The sequence below is a fragment of the Zeus faber genome (assembly GCF_960531495.2).
Source record: "Zeus faber genome assembly, chromosome: 2".
NCBI classification, from domain to species: Eukaryota; Metazoa; Chordata; class Actinopteri; order Zeiformes; family Zeidae; genus Zeus; species Zeus faber.
In genome coordinates, this window is record NC_137189.1 from 31,056,259 (window position 1) to 31,081,048 (window position 24,790).

At 42.9% G+C, this 24,790-nt stretch overlaps 3 protein-coding genes across 5 annotated transcripts in view; 2 read left to right on the forward strand and 1 right to left on the reverse strand.

The window, feature by feature from the left end:
- Positions 1–3,182, forward strand: part of spega (striated muscle enriched protein kinase a) — an 81,729-nt gene extending 78,547 nt beyond the window's left edge. For both annotated transcript variants that reach the window (XM_080024374.1, XM_080024375.1), the window contains 2 exons: positions 397–546; positions 1,196–3,182. In XM_080024374.1, coding sequence (XP_079880500.1) covers positions 397–546; positions 1,196–1,403 — 358 coding nt within the window. In that variant the 3' untranslated portion in view covers positions 1,404–3,182. The remainder of the gene's footprint in view (positions 1–396; positions 547–1,195) is intronic.
- A 979-nt stretch (positions 3,183–4,161) lies between these two features.
- On the forward strand, positions 4,162–18,295 carry LOC307248122 (carboxy-terminal domain RNA polymerase II polypeptide A small phosphatase 1-like). The gene is made up of 7 exons (XM_080024379.1): positions 4,162–4,310; positions 9,101–9,249; positions 13,177–13,272; positions 14,651–14,707; positions 15,431–15,523; positions 16,136–16,321; positions 16,427–18,295. The coding sequence occupies exons 1-7, from the start codon at positions 4,232–4,234 to the stop codon at positions 16,553–16,555; spliced, it is 789 nt and encodes a 262-aa protein (XP_079880505.1). The 5' UTR covers positions 4,162–4,231; the 3' UTR covers positions 16,556–18,295.
- A 497-nt stretch (positions 18,296–18,792) lies between these two features.
- obsl1a (obscurin like cytoskeletal adaptor 1a) overlaps positions 18,793–24,790 on the reverse strand; it is a 28,275-nt gene continuing 22,277 nt past the window's right edge. For both annotated transcript variants that reach the window (XM_080024378.1, XM_080024377.1), the window contains exons 19-25: positions 24,191–24,457; positions 23,525–23,637; positions 22,654–22,807; positions 21,493–21,654; positions 20,902–21,006; positions 19,946–20,212; positions 18,793–19,303 (exon numbers count right to left, since the gene is read on the reverse strand). In XM_080024378.1, coding sequence (XP_079880504.1) covers positions 19,026–19,303; positions 19,946–20,212; positions 20,902–21,006; positions 21,493–21,654; positions 22,654–22,807; positions 23,525–23,637; positions 24,191–24,457 — 1,346 coding nt within the window. In that variant the 3' untranslated portion in view covers positions 18,793–19,025. The remainder of the gene's footprint in view (positions 19,304–19,945; positions 20,213–20,901; positions 21,007–21,492; positions 21,655–22,653; positions 22,808–23,524; positions 23,638–24,190; positions 24,458–24,790) is intronic.

Here is a 24,790-nt window from a genome sequence, read left to right on the forward strand (position 1 = left end):
AACGTAAGAGACGAGAAACAGGAAGTTGCGTTGCGTCCTCCTGGAAACCTAGTTAAGCCAACAGTACGCTTTGGATATACTGTCTAAGCCTGTCTATACCGGTTTAAACACGGTGAGAGGCTGCAGCAGAGTGGTAAGTTTCTTAACAGTAAAGCGTTCGGCGAGGTTGTGCTACCGGCGGTTGTAAATGATGGGAACCAAATCGCAAAGCCTGTCTTGATAAACAACTGAAGCTGTAGGATATGTATTGTAGGAAGTTGTTGGACGTTTAATTTGACATCGAGCGCCACATTGATTTCCGAATGATGAATTGACGTTCTGCATCAAGGAACCGATTACTCACAGCGCTGTTCGATCACTTAATCAACACCTCATGTTGTGTGTTCCCATGAACAGGCTCAGTGGATGGCTGCCATTCCAAGATAAAGACCCTCTGCAAACACAATCCAAAATCCAAATGGCAAAGTTCGACCCGAGCAAACTGTACCCGAATGTGTCCCAAAGTGCCTCTGCCTTTCTCAAAAAGATGCTGAGCAGCTATCCTTGGTGAGTTCCTACGCCGTGATGTCAAACAAACCGCATCCTTCGTCTTTTTGTTTTCGCAAACCGGCGAGATACAAAGAGGACTGAACTTTTAAATGCAGATCGTGTCCGGGAAATGGATGTTGGGACCGGGAATTTTCACGGTTTTTACCGTCGGCTCTCACTGCCACAAAAGGTCTTGCTACTAGTGGGTATCAGCCCCATCTATCGCAAGTCAAGGAGATCCTCAAGAATCTTTTGTACATTTAATCATTGGCTGTACCAGGGAGGCATAGTCATACCCTTTCATGGTGTCATATCAGTGGATGTTGGGTAATACATTTTGTATGGGTTGTCAAGGCTGCTGGGTAAGCTTATACCGAGATGCTTTATCCCCTAATTAGGCCACGTAAAGTTTGATGTCCATGGTTTCTGCAGAGGCTCCTCTATTGCTTACATTCATTTAGCCTTCCCTGTATGTTTCTATACATTTGATTAAAGACAGCACTGAATCGCTTCTATCACAAAATATACAGTACGTCATCGTCAGCATATAGAGGAATCGAATGATCTTCCTTCCTTCCGATGCTGATTGCAAAATGTGTGTGTGTGTGTGTGTGTGTGTGTGTGTGTGTGTGTGTGTGTGTGCGTGTGCGTGTGCGTGTGCGCGCAGGGCTCGTCCCACCACGAAGGACTGCTTCACCCATGCCTGGCTGCAGGACTCGTACCTGATGAAGCTCCGGAGGCAGACGCTCACCTTCACCACCGGACGACTCAAAGAGTTTCTGGTGGAGCAGCAACACTGTCGCACGGAGAGCGCCACCAAGCACCGGGTCCTCCTGCGCAGCTACAAGGGCTCCTCCACGCAGGGCCCAAAGTGAAAAAAAAACCATCACTTTGAGTGATAGGTCCCTTGTGCAGAGGGCCGCGGTGCTGGATATCAAGAGCTGTTTCCTGCGCCGCGCCTTCTCCAAAACGCTGAGTTCGCCAGAATCGACGAGCTTCTGGACTTATGATTCCTCTAAATGACGTCGACCAGCCGGATGCTTCTCGTATCCCACAGCAGAATGCCTCTTTTGACCCTTGCCTCGTGCCGTCAATCGCAACCAAGCGCGTGATGTGCTTATCGTGTCGGGCTTTAGAAGAAACCAGCACCACCATGGCAATCTAATTCCTGCCCAAAAAAAACAAAAAAACAGCAAATCTCAAGTAAGAGTGGAACCTCTAAGAAGGCGAGGACCACAGTGGGCCTCTCGTGCACTGTCCTACCCTGAAAGTCCTCCAGATCCCTGGCTACCTTTGACAGTCGATAAGGTGAGGTAAAGGTCAATCGGTGGCCTGATCATCGAAACCCCTGAAGTCTTGCGATGTCAGTACAATTGGTCGAATTCTCAGAGTAGACCAGAAGACGTCTCCAATACAGACGGCTCAAATATGGTGCATTTCCAAACGCGATCTTGGAAACAGCGACTCTCCGAAAAGGACACGGGACGTTGATGGGGAATGTCCCTCAGTGATTGCACGTTTGTTTGTTTTTTTCTGCATTTCCTCCCCTCCCTCCCTGCCTCCCTGCCCCAGGCACATTGCGTTTTATTTCCTAGATTGTGATTCCTAAGACGGAAAACTTCAATTCAGACCTTCAGATAAACATGTGTTTTTGTCCACTTTGCACAATCAGCATGGAACACGTGGAGTGCAGCATTCTTATGTGATTAAATCTTGTCGTTACCTACTCATGTGAATGTACAATGATTTAAGCTGCTATAATATATTTTGCATTTACTTAACACATTTTAAAAGCCAGAAACCAAAAATATTTTTTTTTCTTCTTTTTCTTCTCTTCAGGTTGTTTACGTTTTCCCTTGTTAATTTATTTGCATGTGTGTGGGCGCCTGAGCGGTTTTGATCTTTGCATTTCCATGTTATCCCAACAAGGCACCGAAACCCCCCCCCCCCCCCCACAAAAAAACAAATCAAGTATCGTCTTCTCTACTTGATCAGTGTCCATGGAAATCACGCAGTAAATAATACCTAAATATTTTAGAGTGACCTAGCGGTTTGTGGTATAACTTGTTGTGTCTGTGGTTAAACTTGAAGTTTACCGTAATACAACCGCACGGAAGTCGGTCGGTGGCGTAGATGACGTGTTACTTGGTGTTTCTAGCGTTACTTACACGTTGGTGGGTCCGGTCGCACCGAGCGCCATCGCCCGGTCGGTGCCTCAAATGGATGTGCAGACGACTTAACCTGTATGTGTTCTGTCGTCGCTACTCATTTACAGTAGATCGGATTGTACGACACCGTAGCCGAAACAGCAGAACCGTAATCACAATCGTAACTTGCGGCAAACATGAATTCATAGACGCAAACATACATAACAACAATGATTCAAAACAGAATGACATTACATTTATAGGTAAATACACATGTACATACATACTACACGTGAATACATACATACATATATACATACATACTTGAAAAGACAATAGATGTGTCTACAGACCTACAGTCCTCGTAGTACTAGAATGTCCTGTGCATCGCTCTATCACAGTGTTACATTTTTGTATGAATTTGAACGGTTGAACATTTGTAAGTGTACCAATTTGCGGTGTTTATATGTGGACAATGTTTTTATGGGATCGTAATAAACTATTGATACATTGCACAAGGCCGCCTTCCATTCAGCATTGCAGCTTTGCCGCATGAGAAGAATAATAATAATAATAATAATCATCATCATCGTCAAGATCATCATCATCATCAACCGTCATCGTCATCACGACAACGGTGGGTCGCACTTTTGCGACGCTCCCTGTGGTAGGGCAGTTTCAAGGCACCCAACACTGGGCGTTCTCCTGGAAAAACTTGTTCCGAGCTGTTGCGGACGTTTCCTGCGGCTCCGTCGGGGCGTTGGGGAGGGAAAAACGCGCGTCGTTCTGCAACGGAATCTACTCCATACGCAACCCGAGCAGTTTGTTTGTTTGTTTGTTTGTTTGTTTGTTTGTTTGTTGTGTTTCCCCCAAAATGTGAAAAGTTTCTGAGCTCGAAAGGTGAATTGATATACTTAAGACACACACACACACACACACACACAAAGAAAACTTCCACTCAAACATCAGCACCGATGGGTGGTTCGTAGGATTTCTTCCCATTGTTATTATTATTATTATTTTTATTATTTTTTGGGGGTTTTTTTTAGAACTCAACCACAGACCAGCGGAGCCGCTTTGGGTTCGGGGCGGGGGGCGCAACGGTCAAGGGAGCGTCGCGCAACGCGTAGCCCCCGGGGAAGCGCAGCGGCGCCGAAGCCACCGGCTTCCCAGCGGCGCTTTAAGCGGAGCCCAGGGGTGCCTCGAAACCGCCGACTTCCATGTTTGTGTGCGCGGTGGAACTGGGAGACGGAGTGGAACTCCGTGTCGCGCCGAAGTTGGGGGAACACTTTCCAAAGTCGATGAACACCTCCCCGCCCATGGCTTACCAGGTGCGCTTTTTAGCGGCGACCAACGTGGGATCGATCCGCCCGACGCGTTGTGGGGTTTTTTAACCGGGAAATCGCACTTTTTTTTTTTTTTTTTTTTTTTTTTTGGAAGGGTGGGTGGGTGGTGGCGGCGGCGGCGGGGGCTGGCGTGATGTTTGACGCGCGGATCACACAGCCGACTTGACGAAAGCCAGCGTCCCAAGGGAAAGGGAAAGCGCGGCGGACGCGATGGACGACGCGTCCTCGGTGATAACGCAGGTCAGTCGGGATGAAGAGGCTGGGAAGTCGCTCCGGGACCGGGACAGGGGTGAGTGGGGTCCCCGGGGGGGGGGGGGGGGGGGGGAAACTTTTTTTTTTTTTTTGGCGCGCGTCGAAACTTTCTCCAGGCTGGGTCGGGGTCGAGCGGGAAGCCCTGTCACGTCACCTGCCAGCTACGAAAACCCGCAAATAACTATACGAACTGTTATTACAATAACGATCGCGATAGTCACAATAGCAGATGGTGGTAAGAAGAGATCACGGAGAGACGTGTAGCACCGAAGAGGGTAGAAGGTTTGGAAGAATCCACTAACGCACCGTGTTTACTTCCCTCCCGCCCCTCACTGTACAAGTCAAAGGCCGGGCCAATTCTACCAGTCTGTTGTGCATCTCTCTCTCTCTCTCTCTATATATATATATATATATATAGATAGATACTGTTCTATATTCTTTATTGATTCCCCGAGGGACGTGGATTGATTGATCCAAGAATGAAGTTACAGCAGCTCACACCAAAACAACGGGCAATAATAGTAAAGTAATAGTTGTGAAACACAGAAAGAATGGTAATGGGCAATAAACCGAAACATAACTCAAACGCGGCAATGCACAATCAGCCTAAAAATGTAGGGAAACATTTTGAGGGGGGAAAGATGGATATCAAATAAAATAAAAAAAATAAAATAAAATAAAGATCAATAAACCAATGTTTTCAACAATTCACACAGGTAGTTGTGCAAATGTTTATTATCTCCATTGTCAATATCAGGACTGTTGGTTGTGAGAGATGTTGAAGGGAAAGTAGGTGGATAGATAGATTCACAACAGGCCAAAATAATAGAGCAATGGAATAAAAACACAAAAAAAATTGTGAAAAACCGTTCACTGTACACACACACACACACACACACACAAATACACTAAACCTAATGGTAAACAACAAATATAACAAAAGAAAATAACAGAAAAACATTTTTATAAAATGATGCAAAAAATAAAATGGAAACAAATCGGCCACATACAATAACTAATGGAATAAACCTAACAGTGTTGAAATAATAATAATAACAATAATAACAATTCTAATAATACACCTATATATAATGAATAAAGCTAGCTGTTGAAAAAAATCATTTAGCTGGCACTTTTGTATTAAAAAAAAAAATGTATTCCATCTATTTACATTACGCATGTGCTACTCGACGTCTTGTTTAGATTCTTGGTGGCAGCAGGTCCGCCTTCCCTGGCAAGAATGCAACGATCAGGCCAAACAAATTGTATTTAACTACTTTTATTATATAATAAAATCGTGCATCACATTATGGCACCGGATATCCTGATTTCATGACGACACAACTTAAAAGATGATAAATTACAAAATCTATTTTGCCACCGGCACTAAACATAGCTGCCAAGCTTTTTATATGTTGATAATTCTATACTTTATAACTAAAATCTTTTTCCAAGAGGGAACCAAGAACACGTTGCATACATCGATACAACAACAACAATATAATTATGTTCCAAATAATATGGATGCAGATGGGTGGCTGTGTATGACATTTCTCTGGTATGTGAAATAAAACAAATCATGACTCCGATACACGTACATAGATCCTTGTCAATACATAGGTAATTTCCATACAAACCTATAGAAGTGGTTGTTTTTAGAATTTAAAGTGTTATGTGTTTTGTTTTTTGTTTTTCCACACCAAAGACAAAGTTGCTCTGTATACCCCTAAATATATCTTTTTACATAGCTGACTTGAAAATAATTCTTGCTTTCCAGTTTTCACATTATGATATCATACACCATTGTGTTGGTCGCCCAGAGAGTTGTTAAAGCGGTAAATCGTAGGATTATTTTCTTAAAACAAAAAAAAAAACAATCCGATATTTGATGACACTGACTCTGGCACTGAGGTGGCACAACAACAGACTCGTAATAAATGAGTCAGTGATGTAATTTCTGTTGCATAATAAATATTTGTGTCCGCCAATGAACATCTTTGACGGATAAGTTCTTAATTTTTCAATGTTTGTTCCCATCACCTATAACTGTTTACAGCACAACCTCATGGTGATCTCTCATCTGATCCACTGCTGTGAATCAGAAAGATTCTTTAATTCCAACCAGGTTGGTTCCTTTGAACATTTGCGGCTTCTCACTCGGCTTAAATGCAGTCCGATGGGGCAAATGTTTAAGCAAAGTAATATCTAACATAGTCAGTCTTTATTTCTTATAACAGAAAAGGTCACAACCAATCATTTTCTAAGGTTTTTCACAGTTTTATTGACTTTTTTTGCACATCTGCAGATCAGCTATTTTGGTTGTATCTGCACTAACGCAAGGGACTAGAAACAGGAAGTTGGCAACCTACTGTAACCAATGTGTTCCAATGAGGTTGTAACAAAATTTTCACATAACTGTGGAATTGTATCTAACCTCACACCCTTTGGCATATAGAAAAAAAGAAGAAAGAAAGTCTGCCATTTAAGAATTGCAATTTAGGCCTTGTTTTCCAATTTGCCGTATTGATTGTTAAAATTACATTATACATAGTCAACTAATGGATGATTAACATGGGTATGAATGGAGTACTTTGTTTGTCCCGTCCGCTAGGTTTTGTTACAGATAGATGAATGGATGGATAGGTAGATGTTTTTTCATCCCTGAGAAATAGAAAAACAAAAGGCAATATAAGCCGCAACCAATATCAACTAAACTAAGGAATTACTTCAACATTTTGAAAATATTTATATAGTAATAATGATATTTGGGAATACATAAAATACAGCCTTTTCAAGAATATTGAGCAAGTCACTTCCTAAACCGAATAATTGTCCTGTCTTCAGTTTGTTCAAAGTCGCTGTGTGTACTTTTACTCCCTTTGACACACTAGTGGGAATGTGCTTCCCAAAGCAGGAAGTGAAATTGACCTAATTCACCTCAAAGGGGTTTTCCTTGGATGACTTTATAATTTATTTGCTTATGTTGCCTCCAGGAGAAACAAAACTTGTTTGAAAGCGAGGGCTAAATGATTAATTGAATTCAAACCAACATCGCAATGTAATAGAAGGCAAATTTCGAATCGCAAAGGCTGCAATTATAAAATAAACAAGTTTTTGTTTTTTTTAATGTTACATTATCTAACCCAGTGATACCCAACCTGCGCCTCGTGACCCCCATGCAGCTCTTTAATGACTGGTTGCGAATCTTTAAAGTGCTATTTAAAATAAAATAAAATAATTCTCAGTATTTCAAAAAATATTGTCTGAGACATTGTCTCCAGTATTCCAAACTGAATTTCCCATTAGACACATCAACCTCTCCAAGAAAGTTCAGGTTCTACGCCTCCCATCTACCCATATACATTAGTACATCATTTGTGCATAATAATACATAATACATTTGTGGTTGCAATGGAAATAAAAACATGGTAGCAATAATAATAAATTGCAATTTTTGCATACATCATGCTTTTCATTCCTTAATAACATATTACTAGTAGAGCAGCTAGGGGGTTAAGTGTCTTGCTCAAGATTACATCAGCACACTACCAGGAGGAGCCGGGGATGTGACAAATCATCTCTAGAACTTGAACTTGAACTTGAACTTTGTGCGCAAAGTGAATCAGATTTGTCCGTCACGCTCCGTCGTCTGTGTCTTGGGTTACAGATAAATTGACCCGTTTTATCTGCAAAGATATGCAGCCAATTAACATCTCATCTCTGGATGGTCTAGATTTGAAGGTTTTATCCGCAAGCTTGAGCTGAGGTACACGGTCCCAAGCCGCCGGACCATTACCGACAGAGTTGGAATGTCCTCAAGTGCAGAGATTCCCAACCACGGGGCCACGGACCGTGCTGGGCCGCGGTGAATTTGTAACCGGCCCATGAGAACGCGGCCGGGATTTCTTTTCAGAAGCGTTCTGCGATCTGCTCCGCAGCGGAGCAGCAGCAGGAAACCGAGTAAATGAAATACATCTAGAGTTTTTATTGGCTTTGTCTGGAGAAAAGAGCGCTTTGATCGAAGCTGTGCATGACCACCCCCCTTCCCTACACACACATTTTAAAACTGTAATAGATATGGAATGAACATTCAAAAGTGATTGTTGGCCAATGTTGACAGCCCTAGTGTACATACTGTACATTTCTCATTCTACTCCCACTCTTTGTTTCTGATCGTCTTTCTCTTGTGAAACCTTGTGCCGTTTTTGTTTGTTTGTTGAGTAAAGAAGTTTGTTTTTTTTCGCTTAGCTATTCGTTTTTAGATCAGCGCTTCGTAAAACCAGTCTTAATGAAGTAAGTTAGATGGACAGTTGTGTCCTGTTTCTTGTCACATTATGTTAGCACAGATGTAGACAAAAGAGCTGGCTGGAGGAAGGCTAAAAGAGTAAATGAAACCCTGGAAAAACCGAATAAAATGTGGGGCTTCCATTTTGTCTTTATCATATGAGAGACTAAAACAGGGAGTTGCATCGCTTCCTACTGGCAACCTGCTGCAGCCAACGCTACACTTTGGATGTACTGCAGCAACTGCAAAGAGTAGTTTTAAAGATAATGTTATATTAATGTTATTCAAAAGTCGTTCAAAGAACCACACCAATGCAGGTGTGACTATATTGTGAACTTCCTGTTTTGGTAAAGAAGATTGAATGTTTTCGGGGGTTTTTTTAAGCCCTAAACGTTTGCCCCATTGGACAGTGGCATTTAAGCACAGTGAGAAGCTGCAGCAGAGTGGGAAGTTTCTAAATAGTGAAGCGTTCAGTGAAGTTGTGCTAACTAACGTTTTAATAAGGCCTGGGTTGAAAACAGACTCTTCTCCTCCATGTCCAGGGTCAAGGCCCTCGTCGTCCTCCCAGAAGCCCCGGGGTGGAGGCCTGTTCTCCAGCCTGCTATGCTGCCTCCGCAAGGAGCCGCCGGAGCCACCGCCCGTCAACAACAACGCCCCCCTGCTGGTGGAGGAGAACGGGACGGTCGCCAAGGTGACGCCTAAAGCTAAACCCCCTAACTTCGCAGAATTTAATTGAGCTGTTTTTATTGAATGGTTTTATTTTTCAAATGCGAATTCACACTGTAAAATAGGAAAATGTACACGTTTATGTACATTTGTATACTGTGTATCTTTAGAAAAAGTTGAGTGTTTTAATGTGTAAAAATGGTTATGACAATATAATGATATAAAATCGATCATGAGTACTCATACTCTGTCTGACAGGAGATTCTTCTCTCTGCATCCAGTGCTTAGTGAAACCACCTGTAAGGTTGTCAGTAGTTGTTTTTTATAGTAGTGTACTAAAGTCGTGACTATGAGCTTATCATGTGCAAAGATTTAAAAAAAGTTATGTAAATATTGTAATAGAGCAGTGGTTCCCAACCTTTTTGGATTTGCGGCCCTTGAAAATCTCTAAGTGTTCACAGCCCACATCCAACCAAAAGTAATACGGGAACTAGGACTCACTGACTCAGACCAGAGGTGAACCCAAGAGCACAACGCAGGAGATCAGGTGAAGGTTCACAAAGCAGGGGTTTATTAGAACAAACAGACCAGGGTCAGGAAAGCCAGGATATCCGTCAGCGAGGGTAAACACGTCAGGCAAGGAGCAGGCAGAGAATCAGAATCTGTAAGACAGGCAGAGGGTCAAAAACCGGGGAATCAACAAGGTACAGTGGTACCTCGACTTACGACTGCATCTACTTACGACTAATCCAAGATACGAGTAGCAATAGTCGCGAAATTTGTATCGACTTGCGAACCGACTGCTCCAAGATACGACCGTGGAAATTTGCAGTTGGCGCGTCGGCGGCCAGTCAGCAGTCAGTCAGCGGGCGACCTACATCGTCTGTGCACGTAGCACGTGGCTTATCGATATTTTTTTCATATTTACTGTGTTTGTGCTGTGTATTTTGTTTATTTTCACCTTTCACGATTTCATAATTTATATGGGAAAAATTGCTTCAACATACGACTGTTTTAACATACGACCGTTCTTATAGAACGAATTACAGCCGTAAGCCGAGGGACCACTGTATTAGCGAGATCACTGGACGGCACGCTGGAAAGCTCAGCCTAAGCAAAGACAGTCTGGCACAGAAGATGATAGATGATGATGACTGAATAGATGAATGAGACCAATCTAAGTACTGAGTGCCTGATGAGCAAATGAGCTGCAGGTGAGGAGAAGAGTGGGGAACCTAGGTGGTGTTGTAGAAAAGGGGATTGGCCGGATCTGAAACGACAGGAGAGTTTCTGACAAGGCTAAAGGCAAAACTAGACGCTAAATGAGTAGGCAAAAGAATACTCGATCACAGTGAGGATTCATGACAGGAACAGTGTGTTCTCAGAGCAAAACAAGCATATGCATTCTCATACATACAGTGCAGTAGTGGTAAAACAAAAAAAGAGGTGGGTTCAAAATAGCCTTATATCTATGGAACTTTCACGTAACGTAAAACTAACAATTACAGGAGCACATTAATATGAACTCACCTAATGAGAAGGCTGATGTAGGCATGGCAGACACCAAAGGGTTGATGTCTGGCTTAAGGGACGACAGTCTCAGGTGAAGATCTGGATCAACATTCAGTTTATTCCTGTATTTTGTTTTCAATGCCACAAGCGCCGAAAAGCCAGTCTCACAGAGATACTCGTCGTCGGGAAAGGCATCCAAAAATCGCGCACCTCTGTTGGACAGATCGGGACGCTCAGAAGCAATATGAAGCCAAAAGTTTGTCAGGAACTTCTGTTTCAATTCGCTGTCGCAGGAGGGATCCACAAGATTCTCTTCTCTTTTGCACTCAGGCCTGTGAGGGTCTCGTCAATGTGGCTGGTAAAGATTCAAGATTCAAGATTCAAGATTCAAGATTTTTATTTGTCACATACATATACATACTTCCATACATATATGCAGTGAAATGTAATGCAACGCACCCGGTGATAGCACACAATAAGTCCTAGGAAAAAGTACAAAAATAAAATAAAATAAAAAGTAGAAAATTCCTTTCTAATAGACCGAATAACTGACTCCTAAAACGTAATACAGTAAGTGGAATACTTATAGAATAAGATAAAAAATATATAGAATAAAATACAATAAAAAATAAATTGAAATAAAATGGAATAGGTAGAAGGAATATGCCTATGTATATACAGATATGTGCATTTAAAGTGGCATGTGAATTAAAGTGGCATGTGAATGTGAATAGTGTGAGGTAGTGTTTGGGATAATACAGCACAGTATACAACAGTATGATAGATAAAGGGGGTTTTCGATCCGGCTGCACTGCGCTGTATTTGCGCAGCTTGGTGGAGATTCTCAAACGAGTCAAAGTTTGACCGGTCAACTCGCCTGGCCCACACATCCATTTTTCTTATGGTGGCTTCTATTTTATTCTGGACATTGAACATGGTCACTGCTTTTGCTTGGAGACTGAGGTTGAGTCCATTTAAGTGGCTGAAAATTGCGGCCAGGTATCCCAATTTAGCCACCCACTCAAAATCACTGAAGCAATGTGTGAGCTCAAACTTTGTGTCGAGAAAAAACACCCTCACCTCATCACGCAATTCAAAAAGTTGCACCAGTACCTTCCCCCTTGAGAAGCCACCGGACTTCGGTGTGTAACAGAAGCTGCTTATGGTCACTGCCCATCTCGTCACATAAAACCGAAAGTAAACGTGATTGCAGTGGGCCGCTTGTGATGAAGTTGACTCCTCTGACAGCCTCATCTCGGACAGTCTTTAGATCTACAGCGTTTTCTTTACAGCCAGCGCTGCTCTGTGCATAGAGCAGTGGACAGATGCTACGAGTGGAGCCACAGCTTTCACCCAGGTGATGACTCCACACGGGTCCCATCAGCGCTCACTCTCACGCATTTGGACCAATCAATTCCGTTTTAAACTGTAAACACGTTTTCAGAATGTCAAAAATGGCCTCAGCAGTTAGACGCATCGGTAAAGATTTGCAAAACAGAAACTCTTCTTTTATCTTGCCATTGTTTTCATACCTTACATAGGCAAACAGGTTTGACAGATTTGTGGTGTCTGTCAAATCATCCAGTATGAGGGCATAAAAACAACACTCTTGTACGGTCGTTATCAGCTGTTCTGACACACTCTCTGCCATCTCGTCAATCCTGCGTCTGACTGAGTCATCAGACAATGAGATGAGGTTGATTGGCTTGCGCGCCTTCTCTCCCAACATCCCTCCCACTATCTCTTTTGTGGCGGGAAGAATTGAATTCTGCCCGGTTGTATGCGGCTTACCAGGCTCTGCTATGAGCCGGGCTACCCGATAGGATGCTTCCACTGCCTTTGCGTTCTCAGTGCCCATAAGTGAGGTTTGGATGACTTTCTTCTTGCCCTGATACTCCTTGAATTTATTATTGACAGATTCAAGCGGCTTGGACATCCACTGTTGGTGTTTTGTCTCGAGGTGACGGTGCAGCTTACATGGCTTCAGAGCTTCGTTTGATACATTTTCGGAACACACCACGCACAGTGGTCACGGCTCGTCTACTGTGCCCGTCCAAAAAAATCCCAATGATGAATATTCAGCGCTATACCTTCTCCCAACCTTTTTGTTTTGTTTGAGAGGCGGGATTGTCCCGCGGACTTGGCTTGTGGATGATGTACCAGTGGCTTCTTTCCTTTTCAGTGTGCCTGATGCTAGCCAACTATCCATTTTGATTATCACCTCAAGTTCAAAAATGTACAGGTGCACGTCGATCGTGGTCTGTCTTGGACTTTGTACGGCCTGAAATAAGTTCCTATCTATCAGTGATTTAGCGTTTTTGTAATTAATAACTTTTTTACTTATTTTTTCAATAAAATCTACGTGCTTTGCCCATTCGGCCCATAGGTTGGGGTTTGCTGTAATCGTTTTTTTTTTTGTTTTTGTTTTACAACCAACCAGGTTAAGCCGCTGCTGCCTCCTGCGAAGTCGAAAGATGCCGGAAAGATCTGTGTGGTGATCGACCTGGATGAGACCTTGGTCCACAGTTCCTTCAAGGTTCCCTGTCTACACACTTTTCTTTCTATTTCTATACATATTGTTTAATGATAGGGTGACCAGAGTTCATGTCATCCGGTAATTGCCGCTTTTTCACCGGGAAAACCTGTTGAAGTCCGACATATTTAAATCTCTCCAGTCATAATGTCTGGTAAAAATAATTGCCTTTAAGCACAATTTGAAGTACTGCTGGACGATAAGACAATAATAACTGTTATATAGGTTTGTCGACATAGAAAGAAGCCTGGCCCCCTCCCTCGTGGGTACACTTGTAAACACAGGTTACACTTGTAAACACACCGGCGGTGGAGACAGGGCGGCAGCGTCCAGAATGAGCAACTCGGAGGAGAAGGAGAAAGATAATACTGTATCTTATATGATGTATGATGATATCTGAGGTCTTGGGTATCGTTGACAACAGGGCTGCTTACATCGATAGTTTGGCAGGGTTTTTTGGATATGAGTTCCGACCCAAAGCAGACGGTTAATAACCATTGTGTAAGATATGTCGACAAGATGTTTCAGTGAAGACGGGCAACGCCACAAACGGGATTATTTATTGAGATTGAGGCCGACTTGTCATATTTATTTTGATTTGATCTAAATTTTATTATTAAGTTAAATGTCAATGAATGCAGCTACACTTGTTACATCTTGTTCACTTCTTACTTACATTACAACTGGCCTACATGTCATTTTTAGTTTATTTTCAGAGCTTTTATTCTACTGTATTTTATCTTAGAAAAGGGAAATAATTTGATTTTAAGTCCGCAGCAACATGCTGTAATTACAATTTTATGAGCCAGATAGGCCTACATGTAATATCTTGTTCTTTATAAATAGTTTTATTCCGTTTTGTTTTATCTGAGAATATGTAGGCACACAAATTCTTTGTGTCACCCCATTAAATGAAGGCTCCCATAATATTTATTTATTCATTTTTAAAATAGCGTTATACACATCAGTCTATCGACGGGACTTATTTTATTTGGAATATAATGTCTAAGCAAAAGTAGCCTACTTTTAAATAAAATATATTATAAATCTACATGCCTTGATTATGTCATTCTTTATATAGCCTGCCTATCAATTGTTTTTAAGCTCAATAAACACCGATCATTTTTGAGAGGGATGGAATTTTTCCCATTTGCCTGGGACATTGAAATCTTCCAGGACATGTGGACCGGCACCAATTTTTCTAATGGAAACTCTGAGGGTGACTTATTTTTATTATGCATCTGTGGTCCATGTAGAACAGTGTTTTCAGCCCTTTTTTTTCGGGGGAGCCACCTTTTGAAAAAGAACAAACCCTTTCGTTTTTAGGATTGGTTGTTTGTTTTGATTTTTGATTATTTTTGATTATTGTCTACATCTACAGCCGGTGAACAACGCAGACTTCATCATTCCCGTGGAAATAGATGGAACAGTACACCAGGTAAGGTTTTCATTCAGTCGGTTAGGCTCGGTTTTAACTGCCCAGCACTCACTCCTGCTGCTGTTGAAGCGGCTCTTCGCAGATGGGTGTTCGAGAACGAGTGGTGCCTTCTGGCTCGGAGCCTGATTCAAGTAATCCAGGATAGGTTTGTCCAGACAAGCAGAGCCTATACCGGGTGACTTGGCTCAGGAACGCAGCCCTCGTACACAGACACCGCTGGTGACCGGAAGATGAGTTCAAAAGTGTGTTTTCTTTAGCCATGTGATAAGATTCTTGATCAATTTGTCAAGGATAATAAAGTCTCCCAGTTTGAGAAGAATTTTGTTTGGTTACTCATTTGTATTGTGTATTTATTTATTCTGTAATGGCTTATTTAGTTGTTGAGACAGTTTTTGCATTTACTGTCTTGTCTTTTTTCATGGTGGTTCTAAATGTTTGTTTTACATTTGTTGCTGTTTGACAAGTATCCAACTTGTCAACTTTGAGAGAAGGAATGCTTTATGTCTGGTGGATTTGATCAATTTTGGTAATTGATTAAGTAAGTTAGTTCCCAGCTGGACAAGCTGTAGTAGTTCTTCCGAGCTGCGTGACTCAAATTAATGCACCGTATATTTTTTTGCTAGCAAACGGACTTGGGATGGGATCAGGGTTGGTTGCTTTGCCTTTCCCTTTAATTTCCCTGAACAGTTCCTCTAAATTTCCCTGCTAATGCGGTGCTTCCAGGTGTACGTGCTGAAGAGGCCCCACGTGGACGAATTCCTCAAGCGGATGGGAGAACTTTTCGAATGCGTTCTTTTCACAGCCAGTTTAGCCAAGGTAAGAGACGGACCTTGCATCGAGACACCTGAGAACCATGGCGGCCAAACTTTGGTTCCTTCCACGGCAGGAACCATTTCTGGAACCAGGAATTTAGCTTCCGGTGCTTAGGAACTTCGACTGACTTTTCCCACAGCAGGAACTTGGATCCCAAACAAGGATTGTGCTTGTACTAGGATAGGTGCTAGGTTGTTCACGGTCAGTTCCTGGTTCCCAAAAAAAGTCCCGAATAACAAGGTGGCGTTTTCCAGGGGAATGGGAACCGACAAAGAAACCTTCTTCTGTTTCAGAAGGTTCCAGGTCTGAAGGGTTCCTCCTTTGGCTCCTGTACCTTGGTGGCAAAGCACCTGTTTCATTGTATTCTGTATCAGTACTATCCCATTCAACGATATCTAAGTATGTCCAACCCTGGGCTTGCGAGTCACAGAGAGGTCCCTGCCCTGATGAGAACCGATCCCTTGATTTAATGGAACGCACAAATTCCCCCGCATAGAATAAAGGCCAAAGGTGTGTTGCCATGGTCTTTTGCATCAAACTTCCCCGAGATCAGACTTTGACCATTGACTTACGCAGTCCTTTCCGCTTGCTTACTGGTTGCCGTGATTCTCCCAGTATGCAGACCCTGTGTCAGACCTTCTGGACAAGTGGGGCGCGTTCCGCTGCCGCCTCTTTCGGGAGTCGTGCGTCTTCCACCGGGGGAACTATGTCAAGGACCTGGGGCGACTGGGCCGAGACCTCAACAGGCTCCTCATCCTCGACAACTCTCCGGCCTCCTACGTCTTCCACCCCCACAACGCCGTACGTATGCCGCTAAGGGGTCCCTGCTGGCAATGAGGCGGCTGCAATTCCACATGTTGAATACTGTAGACTTCTTCACTCTTCTGTTTGTGTGCATGTGTCCAGGTGCCCGTGGCCTCGTGGTTTGACGACATGTCCGACACCGAGCTGCTGGATCTCATCCCATTCTTCGAGAGGCTGAGCAAAGTAGACAACGTCTACTCCGTCCTCAAAAATCAAGGGGTCGCGAGCTAGCAATCCACGTAACAGGCCGACCGCAAGTTGGCAACGCCACTTAACGTGGTTCCATAAGCTAGCAATGACACTTGGTATACAGACCCCAGAAGAAACTTAGTACAAAATAACCAAGTATCTCTCCAGCTCAGCAGACGGTGTTGCTTTTTCACAGTACTGAAAATGGACATGGACAGACCCCGCTGCAGTAACTTAATGTTTGGGAGTCCTCAGGATGTTTACAGCGCCATCACTGCCCCCTGGTGGAGAAAACTAATACTGCCCTCCCAACATTTGCGTCTCGAATGGGTTAATGGTTCTCAGGGGTGTGGACCCAGTCGGTGGGTACTAGATATGGACTTTCTACTGAAACACTAAACTGGCGAACTTTCCAATAGTCTGTTTTTGCCGACAATTCTCATGCAAAAGTACTTCTTGATACATTCTGTGATAAATGTATTTGACATTTCACAATATTTAGTGATAGTTGTTGAAAATTGCTTTGCACCTCTATCACCTTTACACATTCCGGCCTCACCCTGAGTGTGGAACATGCACGATAACATGGAAGGTGTGTGATAATAATCCTCGCAGATAAGTTAATGTTGTCTAAATTGTAACATGTAAACGCAGTCAGGGCCGCGTCGGAAAAGGTGTCATCAGAGCCGTTTCTGACAATTTCCCCCAATTTCAATGTTTGTAGCTAAGACATTTTCCAGATAGCAGCAGGGTTATTTAGTGATTTTAACAAACTCAAAATAATAATGAAAGACTGGAAAGCACTTTACAGGTTGAAACTTACAGGAGGAGCTCTTGGATATTGACCACCATTGATGACCGGTTCTCTCAAAAACGCATCCATATTATGATTGTCTGTTTTTTTGATTGTGTGACTTGGTTTTTCTGTCTTTTGAGCACAAACAAAACAAAAACTTGAATCCTCGATAGAATCTTTAAGGACTGCATTGGAATGGCAATCGAAAAAAAGAAGAGTGGCGTCTTCACTAGTTAGAAAGTAGTAAATATGGCTGGAAACAATTTTTTTTGTAACGAAACGTGGGTGTTTTGGATTCATTGTTCTCATTCGTGATGCATTGGATTTCAATGAGGTTTTTTGGACGTCGCTGGATTTGACCAAGGGACTTTTTAACGCAGACTTTTGAACGGAATGGGTGACAAAAATCCAGGATATCCAACAGATGTTTTGCTATTTTTCTATGTTTAACATATTTCTGTCAAATAATACTTTTTCTTATGATCACTCTGATTTTGTTTCGGATTTACAAAGTTAAAATAGAAACATAATCTTTTCCAAATGGGAATTTCTTTCTTATTTCACATATTAAAGCTTAATATGTGGCTTAGAAATACCAGCAAGTATCTAGAAAAGATAGTATTTACTGTTGTGCTCATACAATAGGGGGGAGAGAGAGATGTACACACACACACACACACACACACACACACACACATATATAGCGCAACCTACTGGCGAGAGGAATTACAACACCCCCATCCAGACAGTAAAGGCTTCTCGTGTGAACCAGTAAAACATATATTATTGCTATAACCTTTTGTAGTTTAAATGCTGCAATGTTTTTATGGGTTTTTTTTGTGTGTATCTAAAATCAGGACCTTTCGAAGAAATTGAATAATTCTAGGAATATTTAGATGCTCTTTGATTCAAAATGCTTGGCCCATTTACTGTTTCTGTACATTTTAAACACATTTAATAAAACTGTATATTTTGTTTGCACAGTACTGAAGCACAAACATGACAAATACATAAAATGCTGATGTCCAAACCATGATCCAGTAGATGGAATTTAACCAACACCTCTGTTTTGTCAATACCAGATTGTATTGAATTGCAAAGAATAATGCCATTTGAAACAGTACGAGCGCTGTTTTTGGTTTAATTTAATATTCTTTCTTCCATAACAAAGTTTCTTGTGATATTCATTTGATCGTCCACACACAAACCTTTCCTTATCTTAGAGGAATAATCGTGTGACATTTGTGCAAATGTATGGGGGAGTACATTTTAGAGCAGTTAATGCATTTAGTTTGCCACAATTTAACTTGAAATAATTGTTTTGGTTGCTTTTGACCTCTAAAATAAATAAATTAACAATAAATCTGGCATCATGTATTAACTGTCTCCGAGAAGGTTAAATTAAGTAATAAAAAAAAAATTGGAAAAATGTTAATTTGTTCGATTTCAGTTCTTTGCATTGGGAAAGTCATTGAGAAAATGGTTGTTTTAAGTTCTTTAATGAGTAACTACTCTGTAAAGTACAAATGTAAAGGAGATGCCCAAAAAACGTTGTCTACATTGTATAAAAGGGGAATAATTGGTTTTATAGGTAGCCCTAAATCATTCAGAATGTCATTTCACTGAACACCTGCATTTTGAAATGAACTCGACAACCCATGGTATCAATTCAAAGTTCTTTCAAAGTCACATTCATTTTTCTTTCTATTCTTCCGTCTAGTTGGGTTTAACGGTCAGCGTGGCCTGGCTCCGGGCCTTCCCTGTAGTGAACCTGACCGTGCCGCCCATCTCCAGGCTGGTGTTTCTCAGGGTGAGCCTGTGGACCGTGCCCTGGTTCTCCATGCGAACCAGGGGCCCTGGCTGCAGGCTCTCCCCATTCAGGGTCCACCCGGGCGGCTTGCCGATGTCCAAAGACACCTGGCAGTGGAAGCACGCCGCCTCACCCTCTGCCACCTCCACATCCTCCAGCTCCTGCGCCATCACCAGGGCCTGGGCTGTAGGAGGAAGAGTAAGAGGGGAAGAAGGAAGAGGAGGAGCAAGATGGGGATGAGGGTTTTGAATAACACCAAAATCACATTTTGTTTAAAATGACTTTTTAATGAATAATTGTAATTGCCACAGTACGTCCAAAGCCAAACGATGGCTGCAGGAGGTTCCCGGTAGGAAGCGACACAACTTCCCGTTTCTAGTCTCTATGTTAGCGCGGATGTGGCAAAAAGAGCTGATTCGTGGAAGTCCAAAAGAGCCAATAAAACCCTTTAATACCTGGGGTGCAGGGCTTGCATTTGATCTTTTTTGGTATAACTACTCAATGTTTTTGAGAAGGAGATTTAAAATTCTTGAAGGTTTAAACGGTCGCCCCATTGCACTGCATGTAAACACATTGAGATGCTGCGGCAGAGTGGCAAGTTTCTCATAGCAAAGCGTTAAGCGAGGTTGTGCTATGAACATAATCAATTATATGAATGAATATCCTAAAGCTGAAGTTGCGTTTATGATGCAGCGTTTACTTCACTAAATCTATTAACACACATAAACATTCATTTGATGGAGGAGCACAATGGATAAAGCAACTATTCATTTGATTTACCACAGTTTCAGACTTTTCAGATGTCATTATTTACCCACCAACCTACCCTCCACCAGCAGTTTGGCCTGGCACGTGTGCTCCCCGACCTGGACGCTGTAGGTGCCCTCGTCCTCCGGCGCCGCCTGGTGGATGAGCAGCTTGTGGGAGCAGCCGTCGGCCAGGACGTCCAGGCGGTCGGAGGAGCGCAGCTCCTCCTCGCCCCGCCACCAGGTGGCGCTGCAGCGAGGCGTGGACACGGTGCACTCCAGGATCACGCGGTGCTTCTCCAGGGCGGTGCGGTCGCGCAGCGGCTTCACGATGGACACCGGCAGCTCTGAGGTGAACGCACAGACATGTAGGAGAAACTGCTTGAGCGGCATGTATCCAAATACAGGTACATGCCGTTTAATTCATGCATATGTGTAATAAGCAGCACAATGTGCAGCAAAGCCGGTCAATATTGCAGTATTAACCCCCAACAGGGTCTTGCATCACTCTGAAGGGGGTTCTTTTGTCTTAACATTTTTTGGGCAGTTTCATTTATTTTTCATGGTTGAGAGAGAGACACGCAGCACACACCTGTGTTGCGGCAGGTGTTTTACCTGCATGGTATGTGCAGTTATCTGGTTGAGCCACCAGGACGCCCTGGCTGGAAGTTGAAGAGTTTCCACTCAGAAAAGAGTGCCACAACATAGCAAACTTTCTCCCTGCAAAAATACTCACCGTACATATGGCTAAACTTTTTACTGTTGTTAATGTGAAATTGGACATAATCGCATTAATCTCTTCAAGTCTTCATTGTGGTTTATATGCAGCGCCACATCATGGCGCCACTAGCTAGTGTTAGCAGTGGTTACCAGTGGATATGGTCATTATTAACAGATCAGCGGTCATTCTTCAGAAATAAGTGACCGCTGTTTGTTGCTATTGACCAATACGAATTGATTATTCCGGTATTTATTACAGTACTGTGTAATAATGCAGCATAAGCAGGAGGATGTTCTGCAGTAACTGTGGTCCTACCCTCCACCTCCAGGAAGGCCGTGGATTCAACCTCTTTGGCCACAAAGCGGATTTCTCCCGAATCCTCGGCCTTCACGTTACACATCAGCAGGAAGTGCTTGGTTCCTGGGGGAAGAAACACAAAACACAAAGAACAATCAATTTCCTAATTTCAAACCGGTTGACGTTGTTAAAACCAGTGGAAACTTGGCAGATAAAACCCATGAAAGCTTCTCCACTTCTGCCTCGGTGCTTTACTGATTGTTAAGGTTTTAGTTTCTTACAAAGTTTAATAAAAAGAAAATACATTTCATTTAAAAAAACCCCCAAGATTTGATACTTTTTTTCTGGCACTTTTGATAAAACAGCCATTCGATGTATCTCCATTATGCATGTGTTCCTTTATAGGCGGTTTGGTGGCGGGGTCCGCCTTTACTGGCAAGAATGTAAAGATCGGGCACATGGAATTAGAAATATTTGCGGACATTTCTATTATCATTTTAACCTTTCATTTTCTAATCCCGACGGCACATTTTGTGTGAATGTGCTTGTGGGTTCGACGGGGACATTTCTGATACATTAGCTCAATGTTCTCAAATTTGTCCGCCCAACCTTCTGTGCGCGTCTTGGTGGTGCACGACGGTCGAATCCTGTGTCCGTCTTTGTACCACTCTGCGCTCACGTCCTCGAGGGACACCTCGCACATGAAGACGGCGTTCTGCTCCTCCTGCACCACCAGGTCCTCCAGGTCCCGGACGATCTGCAGCTCGTGCTCTGATCGGATGAGGACGGACAAAGGCCGAGAGTCAAAGTCACAAAGCTAAAATAAATGTGGCGTATTTGCAGGTTACCTCTTCGCCCGAGGTAAGCTTTAATCTTATCTGGGTCTTAACCTTGAAGCCTCTCGAGGTGTCTCACAGCGGTACGCACCGTCTACCATGCAGCAATGAGGTGTTTTAACAGAAAACTAACAGTTAATACTTCAATTAATCAATTAACACTCAAGTGTCTTCATTATTAACCAATAGTCGGCAAAATCTCAACCATTCTGGAACTGACTTAAAGGATGTGTTCAATATTTATTAATTCCTGATCCAAAATTTTGGTTCCCATCACTTTTAACTGTTCGCAGCACAACCTCACTGAATGCTTTACTCTTGAGAAAAGTACCACTCTGCTGCAGCTTCTCGCTGTGCTTGAATGCAGCCCAATGGGGTAATGTTTAAAAAAAAAAAAAATCTCCTTTACAAAACTGGAAATGAGCATTGAAGTCACATGTTTTGAATAACGGTAAAATTACATTTTATTTAAAACAATTTTTTGCAACTTCCGCTGTACATCCAGAGTGTTAGGTTGGCTACAGCAGGTTGCCAGTAGGAAGTGGGGTTACTTGCAGTTTCTAGTCCCTCAAGTTTTGCTTAAGCCTAAAAAATGTTTTAAATCTCCTCATTGAAAACGGGAATCTAACATTATAGTCACATGTTTCCTTGTGTATTATGACATGTTTTAAGTAACAGTAATATCTCATTTTATTATTATTACCATAGCATAATGTTGGCTACAGCAGGTTACAACTTCCTGTTTCTAGTCTCTCTAGTCTCGTTTAAGCCCAAAAAACTGACATTTTCAAACCTCCTTCTGGAAAAGGCGAGCTTCTTGTTCTTTTTGGAAAGCGATCAGCCAGCTCATGCGAGGGACAGCTGTAAATGATGGAAACCAAAATCGACGGCGGACCTATCCTTTAAATGTTTTGCTTGATTTGGAGGGTCCTACCGTAGACCTCCAGGGAGCATCCTGTGTTGATCTCTCCCGTGTCGCAGGTGTAGTCCCCACAGTCGTCAACAGAAGTCTGCAGGATCTGGCAGCAGCGCCTCCTTCCCATCGAGTAGATCCGACAGTTCTTACCCGGCTTCAGCTCCGAGCCATTCTAGGCGTTCACAAAGGCTCGATTAACAACCGATTTATCAACCGGGTTCTGATTTGTTCTGTTATGTTGCGAATCGAGAATGAGTTATTGCTGTGGAATCGGTTTCAAGTTGCCCAAACTACTGACCAATCGATAAGCCCCCAAGCTAGACACTAAGGTGTAGATTGGCTGTCAGTGGATCCTGTAGGTTGTGTTCACTTAAAGTGGTAATCCGTAATATATTTTTTAGCACTCTTTTGGCACTTTTTCAGAAATAGCCATTCAATGTATTTGCCCTAAGCATGTGTTCCTCTGTATGCTGTTTGACATGGTTGATGGCGGGGTCCGCCCTACACAACAAGTGAAATGGCAGCCGTGGTGAATTTGATAAAGCAGCGTAGTCAGTTGCGGTGAGTAAACTGGCGAACATGGATGAACATCCACAAAAAAACAACAAACAACTCAACTGATCAAGAAAAAGGACCCCAGTCAATAGATCAGAAGAAAACATTTTGTGAAAAGAGAGTGATAGTCGGCAAGGGTCAAATTGGATGTTGGATGTGGGCCACCGAACACAGACGATATGATGGATTGCCACTTTAAAGAGAACGTGTGAAGCACTTAGATTTACACAGTGAACAATTGGATCAGTAACAACAATCGATAACCGCAGCGGTATTAAAACACCAGACGATGGCCTGGGGTGATCTACTTCATGATCTACTTGTATTTTTTTACCTTGCGCCACTTGACATCCACGTTTTGTCGAGAGAACTCACACTCCAGAGTGACAGGAAGTCCCTCCTCCAGACGAACGTCCGCCAGCTTTCTGAGGATCGACACTGGTGTCTCTGTCAATCAATCGAGAAAGTCTGTCAGCCATTTAGTCGATCAATCAAGGGGGCTCTTCAAGATCTCCTCTATGGGAACCAGAGGAACTAGGACCACCTCTGAACTAACGTAATTATTTGACATTTTTCCCATTATTTCAGTGGATTTTGCTATCCATCCTTGATTTTGGCAGTGGTTACTATGGTATAGTTCTTTAAATATAGATAGATGGATAGATGGATGGAGAGATGGATAGATAGATGGAGAGATACTGTAGATAGATGGATGGAGAGATAGATAGATAGATAGATACTGTAGATAGATGGAGAGAAACTGTAGATAGATAGATGGATAGATGATTAGCTGAAAAATTGGCAATATTCAATAAAACCTTAAAATGTACTTAAAGACAGAAACATTTTGAAATATACCGATAATTCGACAATGAACAATAAAAAATTGGACATGTAATACATCACATATAAAAATGTCATATGCACGATTTTAAAGTAGAAACTTCTCAGGCCTACATTGCGAGGTGAAGGGTGGCAGCAGGGTCCTAATTATGTTCACCTTTGACGGTGAGCCTGGCGGCCGTGCGGACGCCCTCGGCAGAGAACACGATGGTGCCCGTGTCCTCCGGCGTCAGGTTGGACAGCGTGAGGCCGTGCACGCGACCGTTGGCGCTCACACGCCACTGGTTGTTGGGCTTCACCCGGATGCCGTCCTTCTGCCACGCCCCCTCCACCTCGGCGTGGGACAGCTCCACCTCGAAGGACGCCGTCTCCCGCTCCAACGTCTCCTGGTCGCCCAGGCCCCGGCGGATGGAGATCTTGCGGGCTGGGGGGGAGGGAGGGAGGGTAGGCAGAAGGGTGAGGGTTGAAAGTGCCTTCTGGTACTTTCCATCACAGCATCATCAGCAAAGCCTTCAATAAGAAGATCATTACTTTAGCAGTCACAGGGCCAGATCAGAGGTTTATATATCAGGTTTATATATATTATATTAACAGTATTTGTCTGAAAAAAAGCCAAAAATGTACATTTTTCTCATTAATACTGTTCACATTTACCCGAACCTATGAACACAGTGGCGCTCTCAGTGGCCCTCAACGTGTGACAAACAGCAAATGCCAGCTAGTGGCGACATCTTGTGGCGATTCATAGAAATTACAA